The sequence below is a fragment of the Herpailurus yagouaroundi genome, unplaced genomic scaffold, assembly GCF_014898765.1.
Source record: "Herpailurus yagouaroundi ecotype Mexico unplaced genomic scaffold, PumYag 184, whole genome shotgun sequence".
NCBI classification, from domain to species: Eukaryota; Metazoa; Chordata; class Mammalia; order Carnivora; family Felidae; genus Herpailurus; species Herpailurus yagouaroundi.
Genome location: NW_024412415.1, coordinates 27202694 through 27219345, shown reverse-complemented (window position 1 = coordinate 27219345; position 16652 = coordinate 27202694). Strand labels below are relative to the sequence as shown.

Here is a 16652-nt window from a genome sequence, read left to right as displayed (position 1 = left end):
CTTTCTTTCTTTCTTTCTTTCTTTCTTTCTTTCTTTCTTTCTTTCTTCTTTCGTGGATATCCAGTTCTGTCACTGTTGAAAAGATTGTCCTTTTTCCATTGAATTGTTTTTGCTCCTTTTCAAAAATTAGCCGACTATCTGTGTTAGGGTCTATTTCTGGACCGTCTGTTTTCTTGATCTGTTTGTCAGTTCTTTCACCCATACCACACTGTCTTGAGGTCTGTAGTTTTGTGGTAATCTTGAGGTCATGTAGTCTCCATCCTCCAGCTTTTTTCTTCTTCTATATTGTATTGGCTGTTCTGAGTTTTTTGCCTTTCCATATAAACTTTAGAATTAGTTTCTCAGTTAGGTGGGACACGGGTTGGGATTGCATTTATAGATCAACATGGAAAGAACTGATGTCTTGACATTATTGAATCTTCATATCCATGTACAGAGATCCTTTTATTTATTCAGATCTTCAGCCTCTTTCATCAAACTTTTGTTGTCTTCCTCATACATGAGTCTACAGACTTCGCACAAATTTGTTAGATTCTGTTTATATCTAAGTGTTTTATTTCTTTGTTGCCATTGTAAAGGTTATTGTGTTTTTAATTTCAAATTTCAATTATTCATTGCAAGTATATAGGAAAACAATTGACTTTTGTATATTAACTCTGTATCTTGAAACATTAGTTGCAGGAATTTTTTGGTTGCATCTTTGGGATTTTCTACATAGACATGTCATCTGAGAACAAAGGCAGCTTTGTTTCACCATCTTTCCTGATCTGTGTACCTTTTATTTTCTTGACTTAATTGCATTATCTAGGATTTCCCAGTGTTGAATAGGAAGGAGTGGTGAGAGTAGACATCCTTGATTTGTTTCTGATCTTGGCAAGAAAGCATCTAGTTTCTCACCATTAAGTATGATATTAACTGTAGGTTTTTTGTTGATGTTCCTTATCAAGTTGAGGAAGTTCTCTTCTCTTCCTAATTTGTTGAAGAGTGTTTATAATGAATCAGTGTTGGATTTATATAATTTATAGTAGGTACTTTATTCATTACCTTCATCGACTGGTGTTCTCTAATACATGATACAGAGAGGCCATTGTTAACGGTATCATTGATTAATACCAACAAGCTATGTAAGCTGAAATAATATGGGGCTTTATTTTGTCATTATGCAGTTCTGTAATCAGGGATCAACCAAGTATGGCCTATCAGCCAAATCTAGCTGGTGGCTTGTTTTTATTTTTATTTATTATTTATTTTTTTTTACAGACCTTGGTCAAGAATTTTTTACAATTTAGGTTAGAAAAATTTGAAAGGAAAATAGTATTTTGTAACACAATGAAAATGATACGAAATTCAAAGTTTGTTGCCCCTAAGTAAAGTTTATTAGAACGCAGCCTGGCTTATTCTTTTACATGTCTGTGGCTGCTTTTGTGCTACTGCTTAGCACACAACAAAGGACAAATAACTTGAGAGTGTATGAGTGCCACATGTATAGCTATACTGCAACTTTTACTTATTTTTTATTACTAATGCATGCTCACCATGTCAAAAGAAGTAGAGAAAAGTGGACTTTGAATGTCTCTCTTACAGGGCAGAGTTATTGAATGAAATGGCAGAACATTATTTTATTATGTAATGAGCCTATACCTGTGCTAAAAGAATATACGATGTATTGACATTTCCAAATAAGCACATATCACAGTATGCCTACCTCACAGGAAAGGAATGGCCAGAAAGATTAGAAAATTTAAGACAAAATATCTCATCACAGCAAAATTTCATTTATGTATATGTGTATGTATGTGTGTATGTATGTATTTTTGATTTCAAGTTTTTATTTAAATTCTAGTTAGTTAACATACAGTATAATATTGGTTTCAGGAGTAGAATTTAGTGATTCATCACTTACGTATAGCGCCCAGTGCTCATTACAAGTGCCCTCCTTAATACCCATCACCCATCTAGCCCATCCCTCTACCCACCTCCTTTCAGCAGCCCTCAGTTTGTTCTCTCTCCTTAAGAGTCTCTTAAGATTTGCTTCCCTCTCTTTTCTTTCCCCTTCCCCCACATTCATCTGTTTTGTTTATTAAACTCCACAGATGAGTCAAATCATTTGGTTTTTGTCTTTCTCTGACTGACTGATTTATCTCTTAGCATAATTTCTTCACAAAAATAAAAAACCAAAAATGAGGGTGCAACAAAGTTAGTTTCTGAATGACTCATTTGTTAGCCATGCAAGGAATGCCTTTTATTAGTGGTAAGTTAATTGAATTATCTGAATGTAACCCTGAAGAAACGTGTCCAGAGTAAATAAGCTTAGGACCATTAGTCATTTTGGGAGAACGGTTGCTTGAACAACTTAGGACTTTTACAACAACATCAGTAGTCAACTAAAAATAAGACAAATGATTTTGACTCGTTTTCTTTGGCTCTTGAGTCACTAGCTACTTCTAATACTCCTGTTACTGTACAGTCAAGTAGCCAGTGCTGAGTTTGAAGTGACTAAAGAATTAGCCTCTATGAATACTCACTTTGAGCCCTAATTAAGTGAGGCATTAAGTTGTCACCCCTGAGAAACAACCGTAAAAAAAAATTTTTTTGCAAGTACGTATGGTGACAGATAGTAACTAGATTTATTGTGATGATCATTTTACAATATACTCAAATATTAAATATAATTTTTTTATGTTTTATTTCAATTAATATGTTTTATGGCAATTATACTTTAATGAAAAACAAGTAATAAAAAATTGAAAAATCTTTTTTCTCATTAATAAACTTGTGTTTTTAAAATGTATATTCAATTGTTTTTATATTTTGAATTTCATCAATTAGAAAAATTTGTGGGAGTTTTTTTTCTCTCTCTTGTTATCTAAGCACTTAATAACCTCAATTTTATCTCAGCCACAAAGCCTAAAATATTTACTATATGGCTCCTTATCAAAAAAGTTTGTGAGTCCTTTGATTGATTGATGTCAGTGTATGTTAGAATAACTTTTTCCCCTACCCCTTTTCCTCATGTACTTTTCTACCACAGGTATATTTTGGTGTTTAAAAAAAAATCTCTTGCATAAATATAATTTTCATTGGAGATTGATAGTTGCAATAATTTAAAGTTGAATAACAATTCTAGCAAATCTAATATGTACTCCTAATTTAATTTTCTTTGTGAATTGTTTTAGTTCTGGTGTTGTTTGGGAGATGAAACCAAAACAGAAATGGAAGCCTTTTAGTCAAAAGCAGATAATGTTGCTGGAACAGTCGTATAAAAAATACCAAGTATCCAGAGACCATGGATGGATTAAACTAGATAATAATTTTGAGGTATACCAAAAATTTTTTTGTTTTTTTTATATATGTATTTTGTTGGTGGATAGTAAGAAAGGAGAATTTACTGTCCAAGTAAAATGTGTACAGAAACTATCGATTAGTAAATAAACTCATTTATTAATAGGATTGGCATGACTAATATGAGTACATTTTAAATTAAAATACATTATTAAATCATATACTATAAAACACTTAAATATGTTTCTCTCGGGGCGCCTGGGTGGCGCAGTCGGTTAAGCGTCCGACTTCAGCCAGGTCACGATCTCGCGGTCCGTGAGTTCGAGCCCTGCGTCGGGCTCTGGGCTGATGGCTCAGAGCCTGGAGCCTGTTTCCGATTCTGTGTCTCCCTCTCTCTTTGCCCCTCGCCCGTTCATGCTCTGTCTCTCTCTGTCCCAAATAAATAAATAAACGTTGGAAAAAAAATTAAAAAAAATATATGTTTCTCTCCTGTATTTTTATAGTTTCTTCTGTTCACAAGATAGTTTCATGGAACTTGTTTTCAGTAAGATTATGCAGAAATTAATATTGCGTATTGGAACTTCTTGGTGCATCTTTAATGATACTAGTATAATTGGTAAATAAAGTCTGTGCAAAATTATATATTTCAGTAGTGAAAAACCTATGGAAAATCTATTCAGTTAGATTCATTAATGCAAAAGATTGTTGGACCTGGGTGGACATCATGAATGCAGGTGTACTCTGTGCAGGCCAGTATTGCAGCTGAAGGCCACTTTTGCTCCAAGAAGATCCAAGAAGCTTGACTGCCATTTCTCATTTGCTGTGGTTCAGTCCCACAGTTTTGGTTACTCTTTGTCTTCGATATCTAATGGTTGGGTTTGCATTGGCTATCAGATATGCTCCCCACCCCTACTCTCATCCCCATAAATGTTGGCCATGCACAAATGAAAACAAATTGGCAGACCTAAGTAAGCTATTAACTATTCATTGTTTAACTTTGCTAAAACAAAATTTAAGAGTTGCCTTTATTCATTACTATTGAGGTTTTTATTTTGTATTTTTTAATTCTTTTTAATTAAAAAAAATTTTTTTTTAATTTTTTAAATGTTATTTTTTGGGGGGGTACCTGGATGGCTCAGTCGGTTAAGCGGCCGACTTCGGCTCAGGTCATGAATTTGCGGTCCGTGAGTTCGAGCCCCGCGTCAGGCTCTGTGCCGACAGCTCAGAACCTGGAGCCTGTTTCAGATTCTGTGTCTCCCTCTCTCTGACCCTCCCCTGTTCATGCTCTCTGTCTCAAAAATAAATAAACATTAAAAAAAATTTTTTTAAAGATGTTATTTTTTTTATTTTTGAGACAGAGACAGAGCATGAGCAGGGGAGGGGCAGAGAGGGAGGCACAGAATCTGAAGCAGGCTCCAGGCTCTGAGCTGTCGGCACAGAGCCCGACGCAGGGCTTGAACCACAAACTGAGATCATGACCTGAACCGAAGTCAGACACTTAACTGACTGAGCCACCCAGGCGCCCCTACTTTTGAGGTTTTTAAACAATATAAAGCATGGTTTATTTCTTTCAACTGCAGTTTAATTCATTGAAAAATTTCCCAGTTGTTTTCTTGTTTTCCTCATAACTTTGATGGAAAAGTAATGATTCTGCTTCAATGATCCCAACTGTAGATGACCTTAAGGCAGATCTTTTGGTGAGACATACACATTAAAATGCTTTTCCCTTTCAGATTGTGAGTAAAGGGATATTTAAGATGGACTACACTGCTAATACTAACTCATCGTACCCATATGTGCTTTTTTCCCAGGTCAATTTTGATAAAGTTCCCATGAAAATGCGCTTCCCTGTTCAGTGCCCGATAAAGCGAGATTTTTTATCAGGGATTCAGATTGAATTTAAGCAGTCTCCTCACCAGAGAAGTTTAAGGGCCAGGTTGTATTGGCTTCAGGTAACATTGTTATTATTGATTCAATTAATACATCTAATCACTTTGGGAAACTTGGGGATAAAGTTTTTTCTGCAAGGCTCTAGCATACGTTGTAAATAGTATTTTGCTTTCTGTTTGCATCTTTATTCCCCTTCTCCCACATATTCTGTGGATTCTCTATACTTAGCATCCAAGTCCAAAGACATTGTGACTATTGAGACCATTTAATTTCATCAGTTAGCCTGCAAGAGTGTTTTCTTGCACTGAAATTGTTATTTTTTAAATATTCCTCTGATTTTGTCATGGGACCCCCAAATTAGATTTTCTTTTGTCAGTCTACACAGGGCTGAGCTGGGCTTTATTGGAGAATGCTTTTGTCTTCTTGCTTGCTTGCTCCCTTCTTGCCCTTCTCACTCTCTTCCTTTTAACTCCTAAATATGATTTAGGACATTTTAATTTTTTTTCTTCTTTCTTCCTATCTAATTTCGTATTTAGTCTCCAGTTACATTTTATTTAAATTATAAGCTATTGAAATCTCACATGATCCATAGGCACAAACATTTTGATTAATAGTGTGTATGCTGCACAGTGTTAATGTAGTTAGGAGGGTATTACATATTCCTTTATGTAAAAGGTTGCCCTTGCTGAGATATGTAAGAATTTTAGATAAAGTAAAACTTCTAATAGCACCACATACACAATGCAGACACTTAATTGTGATGAAATTAGCAGCATCTTCTATAATATTATCTCAAAAACTAAAAGTTTACGTTATTTCAAATCTTGCTGAGTTTTCTTTCTTCTTCTTCTTTTTTTTTTAGGTTGATAGTCAGTTACCAGGTACAATGTTTCCTGTTGTGTTTCATCCCGTGGCCCCTCCAAAATCTATTGCTTTGGATTCAGGTAAAAAAAAAAAAAAAAAAGAAAGAAAAGAAAAGAAGTGGAGACAGTTTATTTTAAAAGTTAAATAGCCTTTTTATAAATTAAAAAAAATTTTTTTTAATGTTTATTTTTGAGAGAGAGAGAGAGAGAGAGAGAGAGAGAGAGCATGAGCAGGGGATGGGCAGAGAGAGGGAGACACAGATTCCAAAGCAGGCTCCAGGGTCTGAGCTGTCAGCACAGAGCCCAATGTGGGTTCAAACTCACAAACTGTGAGATCATGACCTGAGCCGAAGGTGGGACACTTAACCGACTGAGCCACCCAGGCGCCCCTTAAAAAATTTTTTTAAATGTTTATTTATTTTTGAGAGAGAGAAAGAAACAGAGCACAAGCTGGGGAGGGGCAGAGAGATAGGGACACACAGAACTCAAGGCAAGCTCCAAGCTCTGAGCTGTCAGCCCAAAGCCGTTGTGGGGCCCAGACTTCTGAACCACAAGATCATGACCTGACCAGGACCCCCACACCCCCTGGCTGACTTTTTTTTTGATCCAGTATAAAGCTTGACTTTTATTTCTTGTTGTGTTTCTTCCTTTTAGAGCCCAAACCTTTCATTGATGTGAGTGTCATCACAAGATTTAATGAGTACAGTAAAGTATTACAGTTCAAGTAAGTAGATACCTGTGTTTATATAAAGGGATTTAAAATGAGAATCTCCTTTGAAAATAAATTCCACTCTTGTGAGGATGACTTCCATATAAAAATTATTTTCCACCTGAGCATATCAGTCCATCTTTGGTCAAGTATTTTCAAGTAAATATAGCCCCTCTATAATTTTGAAGTGTAAAATTCCTTAACCACCTTTTCCTGTTTGTAACTCCAATTACAGTATAAAATAGCCAGTGACATAAATGACATATATATTTGTGAAGTGTTTAGAGCAATTGCTGTGGACTTTAAAAATGGAGTAATACATGCTATACCATCTAATTGTATTTGTCTCGTAATATGATGAATATGGGATTTGGGTATTTAAAATGCTGAGTATTAATACAAGTATTTCCTCTAGTGAAAACTTCACTCTAATGAAAAAAACAATTTCAGTTTAAGGATACTTTCATCTTCTTAACACTTTTGAAGAGATGAAGGAGTAAGATCTTATTGGGACTTGATGCAAAAATCAAAGTTTTAACACTGATAATTACAAGGTTTGATAGAAACCCTTTTTCATTCTTTAAAAAAATTTTTTCTGTAGGTATTTTATGGTCCTCATTCAGGAGATGGCCTTGAAAGTTGATCAGGGGTTTCTAGGAGCTATTATTGCACTGTTTACCCCAACAACTGACCCAGAAGCTGAAAGAAAACGGGTAAAAATTTTTACTTCTTGGGAAAATTATAAACTAAATTAAATTAACTAATTAATTAACTAAATTAGCCATCAACTACTTAGAGAAAAAAAATAAAATAGACATTCTTGTTTTATTTTTTTTTCAGACGAAGTTAATCCAGCAAGATACTGATGCTCTCAACACAGAATTAATGGAGACTTCAGTGACTGATATGTCAGTTCTTAGTTTCTTTGAACATTTCCATATTTCTCCTGTTAAGGTTTGTAGTAATTATTATTTTGCAAGTTAGGCAGAATTGTACAATTTTTTAGGGGTCTGCATACAAAATGTGGGTTATAACTTGTATCAAATATTTGGTGGGAATTTTATGATTAATTGAAATAATTATGACAATTTTCTGTAACATATGTACAACCATAATTCCCACAGAGAAACCATCAGAGCATGTTCTCTAGTCTTGAATTAATAACCCCTTTATTCAGGGAAGGAGCTGAGAAAAGCATTTCTTAATTAAGCGAAGAAGTGCTCACAACATTTAATGTTTTCGTTGCACTTTGTAACTACTCTCACGATCTAAACAGAAAGCTATAATGGGCGCCCTAACCAGAATGTGAAAACGCTGAAGTAGGTATTATACTGTTGATGTGGTGTTTTTCACCCTTCCAAAATTTGATTGTATCTAAGGGAGTGGAAAATTGGATACCTTTCACTTGCCTGATTTTGTACTTTATGAACCCATTTTCTTTTTTCTTTCTGTTGTTCTTTTTAGGTTTTATAGGAAGAGGTGAATGCTTAGTAAATTCACAAATGCTATCAACCATAACGCTCTGAACTTGTGTAATGGGCCATATCTACAATTAAGTAACTCTTTAAAATATTGATGATCCTTTACATTCCCCCAAACTATTTACAGAACATTATTTTCAGTTGCATCCACCAATCCATTCAGCTAAATAAATTAATTATAAAATGGAATTGAATTATTATTTTAAACTAATATACTAGGTTGGTCGTATTAGACCTATTTATAGTGTTGAGTTTAAAATTGATATCGTTTTATGTGGTAGGTTAAACACAGTTTCTTTTCCATTGTTAAGCGAAAATCATATATGAGATTGAATAATACCTTCCACAAATATTTACTGAATGCCTCCTATCAAAGTTGTTCTGGAAGGTATAAAATGACTTCATGGGTTATAATCTTAGGGTAGTATTAAAGATTGTTAATTACCGATTCATGATTTTGTGCACTTTGGAAATTGTGTCATGAAATTGAATAATTAAGATCATAAACAGTAGTTATTTTCTCATTCCATGGTTACCTTTCCTTAAGGGAAAGGCTGGAACTCTGTCTGTCCACCTAAGCTTACCTTTCACGGATCTCCACATTCTCTGACCTCGAACAAACAAAAATACAAAAACAAACCAAAAAAAACAGCACGCAGGCTTTTCTGGTTTTACCTCAAGTCTCTTCTGTTGAGCTACACATTGTTTGGGTAAAATGCAGAATCAGAAAGGAGAGTCATCTGCTTTATTTGTACAGATAAAATTACCTTCTGCCTGTGTCTTTGCCACTGTTGCAGTAATGACGATAGCCCAAAGTAGAAACAACTAAATTAAATGGTAAGGTGAAGATCTCATGTTTAAGTTAAAGGAGTCTGTGGAAGCTGAAACACTTAACTCTTTTACAAATTTATTTAACAGTTTGTTGCCGTAATTGTCATGTTGTTGTTACTTATTGTATAATTATAATTGTTATTGTTAATTATTGCCATAAATTATTTACTTTAGTTGGATGAAAATAAATGATTATTTATTATTTTGACTGATAGACTACTTGTGTGCCACTTGAGTTGTTTCTCTTCTTGAAATGATTATACTGTTTTTGTGAAGTGTTTTGAGCCCCCTCCATATAAACATCATGGTATGTATACACTTTGGATAAAATTATAGCTCTGTTTTTGGAACAGACTGCTTTGGCTTTTATCAAAAAGCAAATATGAAAATCAGATATTAGTGAGTTACCCTGTGTTGTGTGTAGAGTAACAAATAATAGCTTTCTTTCGGACTGAAATATACAACATCTGTTTGTATCTGAAAGATTTGGTTTCTATGTATATAAGTGTTTTGGTTGTTTTTAGCTTGTATTTATTGAACATTATTTTTCTTTTAGTTGCATTTGAGTCTGTCCTTGGGTAGTGGAAGTGGAGAGTCAGACAAAGAAAAACAGGAAATGATTGCAATTCATTCTGTCAATCTGCTGTTGAAAAGCATAGGTGCTACTTTGACTGATGTGGATGACTTAATATTCAAGTAAGATTTATGTTAAAGTAGATGGGGAGGGTTTTGTACCGAGGTTATTTTATGGGTATTAATTCTTCCCATTTGGGCTACAGTGTTAGCTTAGAAAAATGGTAATTCTCATTATACTTGAAAAGTTTGGCCTCTTTCTAATTATGCTTTTTAGATATGCTTATTTTACTCATAAAAAGTATTATATTTTCTTCAGTTATTCATATGTTGATAATCATCAATGTAGATTAAAAATGGAATTGACTAGAAGGTTATAAATTGACCACATTTTAGAACAGACTTATATTTAGAAATATGTAGCAGTATGATAAGATTTCAGTATAATCATATGGAAAGGTATAGATAATAATGCCACATTTAATCTGAGAATATTTATGTGTGCTAGACACATATAAATTCAGTGAATGTTTATTGAACTGAATATTCAACAACAGTATTGGAACAAGTAGTTACCTTGGAGGAAAAAAAAATCCATTTATACCATTTCCACCATACTTGTACACTATCAAGTTCCATAGGAATGGAAGGATTAAATATAAAATTCAAATGAGAAAGACTGAGGAAAACAATGAGGTTAATTGTTGTCAAATCTCTTAAGAAAGTATTCTCAGTTTAGAAGCAATGGAAAAACCCACAGTAGAAAATATAAGATAGATTTGACTACATAGAAAGTAAATACAACAGAATCAGTGAAAACAATTAGAACATGAACTGGGAAAATAGAAGGACAAATATGACAAGGAGAGGATTAATAGTCTTAATATCAAACATTGATAAGACAAACCTAAAGATTCCAGTGCCATAATCACCAAAGGACAATAAGATAATTTGCAAGAGGCAGGATACAGTGGCTGATAAATATTTGAAATGTTCAGCTTTATCATATAGCAAATAATATATGCAAATTCAAGTAAATTATCAAAGATTTTTAAACATAAGTAATCCTAGTACGAAAAAGGGCTGGGTCTAACAAATGGGCACTTTTTTTTTTTTTTTAACTATTTGTAGGAGTGGAAAGATATATGTATACACACACACACATACACGTATATATATATGTCTCAAAGCCTCAAATGTTTTTGTAGTTTATCATTCAGTAATTCTTTTATTGGGAATTCAGTCCAAAAAAAAATAATAATCTTGAAATGCAACTAAAGACGTATATTCAAAATTTACATATGGCAGCGCGCTAATTATCATGGTCAAGATTTGGAAATGTCTGACTATGGTAAAATTGTTTTCTTATGACATTTCCACATGATGGAATGCTATGCATCCATTAAAAATGGTTACATAGAATTTTTGAATAACATAGATCCTTATTCACAATATTGAGTGTAAAAATGCATACAAACTGTTTTAAATATTTTTGAATTGTATAGAAAAGAAAGAATTCAAAGTGGGAAATGAAAAGAAAAAAAACCCTAAAAAATTCCCTGTGTAATGGGATTATGGTTGAGTTTTTCAATCTTTTTACTTTTTATGTACTAATTTTATAGTAATTTTGTTACCATAATATTAAGATCTCAAACATAAATTATATGTGGCAGATCTACAAATAGAATTGTAAAACAATTAGCAATGATTAACATACCATTGAAATTTTAAGTCTCTTTCTCTCCCAATGTAATGATCATGCCTTTGAATCTTTCTTTCTCCTCCCAGACTTGCTTATTATGAAATTCGGTATCAGTTTTACAAGAGAGATCAGCTCATGTGGAGTGTTGTTAGACATTACAGTGAACAGGTAATTTCCTATCATAGTAGCTCACAAAGAATATGCTTCATAAAATATCAAACAAAACATTTGTATGTGATTGCACAGTGTGCACATTGTTTATCTAATTTACCTCAATTTGTAGTTTTATTTCTTAGTAGTTTTCTTGAATGACTAGTTTTTATTTCTTTAGCTCTTTCCCCTCTAGATAAAAGTTTTTAAAAGTTTCCTGTAGTGCCTTTTTTCCCTTTGCAATTATACATTTACCACTTTGGGAAGGAATACCGATGTAGGAGACATCTCACTTATTTCATAAATGGCTAAAGTTTCTGAGCATAGTCTAGTAGAAATGGGAGAGGAATTCTAAGCCAGGCTCTTTTCCATGCCTCAGTTATTCCATGGTTTGAATTGGGTGCAGGGGCAATTGTTGTTTCATGGTAGTGGGATACCATTGCTGTGCTATCGAATTCTGAGGTGAAGTTCCCCTTTCCTCCCTCTGCTAGAACGTCTTTTCTCCTACGGTGTATATAGACATTATGGTTATTACCTATTCAAATAAGGATATACTTTAATTTGTTTTTTCTTTTGATTATTATTTCCCAATCTAGTTTCATAGTAACAGTGATACTAACATATTAAAAATAAGTATTTTTGAATTATATATTCATTTAATATGCATGCTCAGCCATGCAAGGTCAGTGTCATCCTCCTTCCATTTTTTTAGATGAGAAAACTGAGGCCTATAGAGACTAATTGACTTGTCCAAGGTTACATAGCTGCTAACTGGCAGACTGCCTGAAGCCAATCTATCCAAATTGAAAGCAGTTGTAAAGTACCAGCATAATGCCTGGCACATAGTGAAAGATCGGTTAATGGATATAGTGGTGGTTATTCTGCATAGCTTTCCTTTAACAACCTAATTTAGGTAGCACTCTCCTTTCTTCCCAAGGCATCATGATACTCTTTCTTACACCAGTAGTAAAGGACTTAATTTATCTTTTTTCCCTTTAGTTCTTGAAACAGATGTATGTCCTTGTATTGGGCTTAGATGTGCTTGGAAACCCATTTGGATTAATTAGAGGCCTGTCTGAAGGAGTTGAAGCTTTATTCTATGAACCCTTCCAGGTATTGATCTTATATTTAAGTATAGGTACAGAAAATGATACTCTGTTCTTTATGACAGATAACTTGTATTTTAATTGTATCTGGGAACTGAATCATATTCAAATAACAAAAATACGTTAATGTCATATTTTTACTTCAAATTACTTGAGATGACATTAAAAGGTTGTTTCAGAATTAATTCAGTGCTTCTGATGTCTAGGCATTAAAACGTGCCCACAGCTTCCAAGATTTCATGTAGTTGCAAGGAAGAATGCTAGGTAGGTTCACACCATTTCAGGGCTGTTTCGCCACTATGGAAAGACTCATGAGCTATGAAAAGCCCACTTTGTTTTGTATTCAAGCTTTCCTCTAACCTATTCAACTCCATTTAAGGGACCCAGGAGCCCAAAGTAGTAAGAGTTTTAGCAGGACAAAGCAGAGAGAATGCATGGGAAAACAAAAGAATCAAAACTGTGGGCTCTTAGTCTTGCTGCCAATGCAGCTGGTAACTTCAGATTGTGATTGAAGCAAATGATTTATTTGTTTGGTTTTTGTTATCTCAGAAGAGTTGACTGAAACCATGTGGGCTGAAGGTGTCTTCGTACCCAGTAGGTGTGCTGTCACTATTTGCGTTAGAGGGGGAGAACTGTGACATCACAGTGTTTATGGGTCTTTACAGATTCTGTATCTTCATGGAAACCCTGAAATACTAGATCACAAGTCTTGAGCTTATTCAAATTTTAAATAGCAAACTGTTCATTTATTTATTTTTTGGCCAGGGTGCTGTTCAAGGCCCTGAAGAATTTGCTGAGGGATTAGTGATTGGAGTCAGAAGTCTCTTTGGACACACTGTAGGTATGTATCACATAGTTGTGTATGTAAATATATGTATTTTTTATAATAGTTATTCTAATATTCATTGTCTATAAAAACAAATGATTATATTTAATAAAAGAGGGAACAGTTTTCTAATAACTCTGTTTAAAAGATGTGTTCCCTTATTCTTGAATGGAAAACAGTTTAACCATAGACTTCCTGGGTTTGTTTATATGTCTTTGTAGTGTTGATTCAGTGTACTTTTTTGAAGAGAAACAATAATGTATCTTTTAGAACAGTTTTAGGTTTACAGAAAAATTCTGGAGAATCAGTATACTTTAAATAGTTTGATTCCTTTTCTTAATGAGCAGGAAATGATAAAAAATACATTTCTGTGTGTTTGTATTTGAGACAGAATTTGATGCACCTGTTTAAAGCAGAGGTGTGCTGTGTATTGTGGTAATGCTGTTTGTTTGTTTGTTTGTTTATTTATTTATTTATTTATTTTAATATAATTTGTTGTCAAGTTGGCTAACGTACAGTGTATACAGTGTGCTCTTGATTTTGAGGGTAGCTGCTCTTTAAAGAAGCAATGTGACTTACTTCTCCGGGTCTTTTGATAGGTGGTGCAGCAGGAGTTGTATCTCGCATCACTGGTTCTGTTGGGAAAGGTTTGGCAGCAATTACAATGGACAAGGAATATCAGCAGAAAAGAAGAGAAGAGATGGGTCGACAGCCTAAAGATTTTGGAGACAGCCTGGCCCGAGGAGGAAAGGGCTTCCTGCGTGTAAGTCTCATACTGAGTCTCCAAGAAGTCCTGAACTTCTGTATACACTTTAGAATATGTACTCGAAGCTGGTTGTTTGAAACTTGGCATATTCCTTGTGAGTAAAAGTCTGTCACAACAGCAGTAGTGAAAAACCATGGGTTTTGCTGTTTCCTTGTGCGCTCTCCTTTGCTGATACCACCATCACATCTTTCCCCCAAATCCCAGACTTCGTTTGGCACTTGGGCTGAAGTCAAAACTCTAGGATGATGGCAGATTAGCTCTCTTCTGGAAGAGGAGGAAGTAAAGCAGAGAGAAATATGGTCAACGATGGTAACGAGAGGGAGGGGGAGTTGTTTAGGTCATCATCAGTTGATCATTTTTGTGGCACGGAAGTATATAAGTTAAGTTTTTGTAAACCAGGGACTGCTTTTCACTGTTTTTCAGTACTTTAAAAATTATACAGGTAATTACGAATATTGCTTAATTATACAGGTAACATTATTTAATAAATAATGGAAATATAGGTAACTCTGTAAAGTTCTGTTTGATCACCCTCCTCTCTTCCCAGAAGTATCTGATTTTTTAAACAGTGGGTATACTTCAGTTCTCTTTCTTTGCATTTGTGTAACATACAGGTAGTTTTATTTACTACCATTACTTGACAAGTATTAAGAATGTATAAACGTATTACTGTTTTTAACTTGTAATTGTAACATGTTTGTACCAGTGATTTATAGTGTTGTGTGCTGTGTAAGAGAAAGTACTTTACTTCTTAGGCTATCTGCTGTCCTTCAGAGGTCCTTTCGTTTTCAGTTCTCCACACTTCCACTAAATTAAAAAGTTATTTCATTAAAATTTGTAATTAGATCTTAGGGATTATTTGGCTCAACTCATTCATTTTACTGATATGGAAACTGAGGCTTAAAGAGATTGAATCAATTGCCCGTGGTTATAGAGCTAAATTGGTTCCAGAGCCAGATGTAGGATCTTTTTGCCTGCTTTTCTAATTCTTCCTGTTATAGAATTTTACTTGTACAAGGTGCTTTTATTTAAAATTTTCTGGGGGCGCCTGGGTGGCACAGTCGGTTAAGCGTCCGACTTCAGCCAGGTCACGATTTCGCGGTCCGTGAGTTCGAGCCCCGCGTCAGGCTCTGGGCTCATGGCTCGGAGCCTGGAGCCTATTTCCGATTCTGTGTCTCCCTCTCTCTCTGCCCCTCCCCCGTTCATGCTCTGTCTCTCTGTCCCAAAAATAAATAAACGTTGAAAAAAAAATTTAAAAAAAAATAAAATTTTCTGTTATGTAATATTTAAAAAATTGTAGTGCTCACTTAGCCACATGTTCACATTATCAAATAAGTCCTCATTTTTTTGAAAAAAAGTTATATCTAGTGTGTAGGTGGAGACCTCTAGTGGTTGGCTTAAGCACCTTCCATTCAGGTTTGACTTTATGATTGATATCTCTTTCAGGGAGTTGTTGGTGGAGTGACTGGGATAATAACAAAACCTGTGGAAGGTAGGTTGAGAATGTCTCCTTCCTGTACAAAGTCTGAAGAATTGATACATAATAAGCATAACAGATGTTATTGCTACTAGTTATTTAATTGAGAGAATTTCTGATTTTATGCTCATAGTTTTAAATTGGTTTTAAATGAATGTACTTTCTTCAGAAAGTAGAGAGATTAAGTAATAGATTATGATTCAGACTTTGAATGTTATTTTCAGCGGGACCATAGTTCAACTGGGTTCCTTTAGATCCTCAATAGCAATAGATCTTTTTTTATCCTATTAAAAAGGTACTTTATTAATTGCAGTCCCAGTCAAAATCCCAGTTGGCTTCTTTGCAGAAATTGACAAGCTGATTGTAAAATGTGTATGTGAATTCAGGTGACCCAATATAGCCACAACAATCTTGAAAAAGATCATAGTTGGAGAACTTACACTATCCAACTTAAAAACCATAAAAGTACAGGAACTAAGACAATGTACTGGCATATGGATGGACATAGATCAATGGAATAGACTTGAGATTCTAGAAGTAAATCCTTACATTTGTGGCCAGTTGATCTTCAACAAGGGTGCCAAGGTAATTCCATAAAGAATACCCATTTCAACAAATGGTGCTGGGACACCTGGATTTAAACACAGCGTTAATGTGTGTGACAGCAACTCCACTTCTAGGTATATATCTAAGGGAATTGAAAACATGTGTTCACTCAAAAACTTATGTATAAGTGTTCATAGAACATAATAGCCAGAAGGTGGTAGCAACCTAAATGTCTGTCAGCAATTGCATAATTAAAGAAAATGTGGTATATCTCTACAATGGGATGGTATCCAGCTGTGAAAGGAAATCAAGTGCTGTTACAAGTAGAAGATGAATGAACCATGAAAACATGTTGCTAAATGAAAAAAAAAAAAAAAAACAGTCACAAAAGACCACATATTGTTTGATTGCATTTGTAGGAAATGTCCAGAATAGGCAAATCCATAGAGA

General features: G+C 34.3%; 1 protein-coding gene across 6 annotated transcripts in view; it reads left to right on the top strand.

The window, feature by feature from the left end:
* The window catches only part of VPS13C (vacuolar protein sorting 13 homolog C), a 194646-nt gene that overhangs the window by 161173 nt on the left and 16821 nt on the right, over positions 1 to 16652 (top strand). For all 6 annotated transcript variants that reach the window (XR_005795851.1, XR_005795850.1, XM_040492864.1 and 3 more), the window contains 12 exons: positions 3177 to 3318; positions 5094 to 5234; positions 6035 to 6116; positions 6690 to 6759; positions 7346 to 7457; positions 7585 to 7698; positions 9613 to 9752; positions 11418 to 11499; positions 12481 to 12594; positions 13353 to 13428; positions 14013 to 14176; positions 15626 to 15671. Coding sequence is in view for 4 of the 6 variants with exons in the window: in XM_040492864.1 (XP_040348798.1) it covers positions 3177 to 3318; positions 5094 to 5234; positions 6035 to 6116; positions 6690 to 6759; positions 7346 to 7457; positions 7585 to 7698; positions 9613 to 9752; positions 11418 to 11499; positions 12481 to 12594; positions 13353 to 13428; positions 14013 to 14176; positions 15626 to 15671 (1283 nt within the window). In the remaining 2 variants the exon portion in view is untranslated. The remainder of the gene's footprint in view (positions 1 to 3176; positions 3319 to 5093; positions 5235 to 6034; positions 6117 to 6689; positions 6760 to 7345; positions 7458 to 7584; positions 7699 to 9612; positions 9753 to 11417; positions 11500 to 12480; positions 12595 to 13352; positions 13429 to 14012; positions 14177 to 15625; positions 15672 to 16652) is intronic.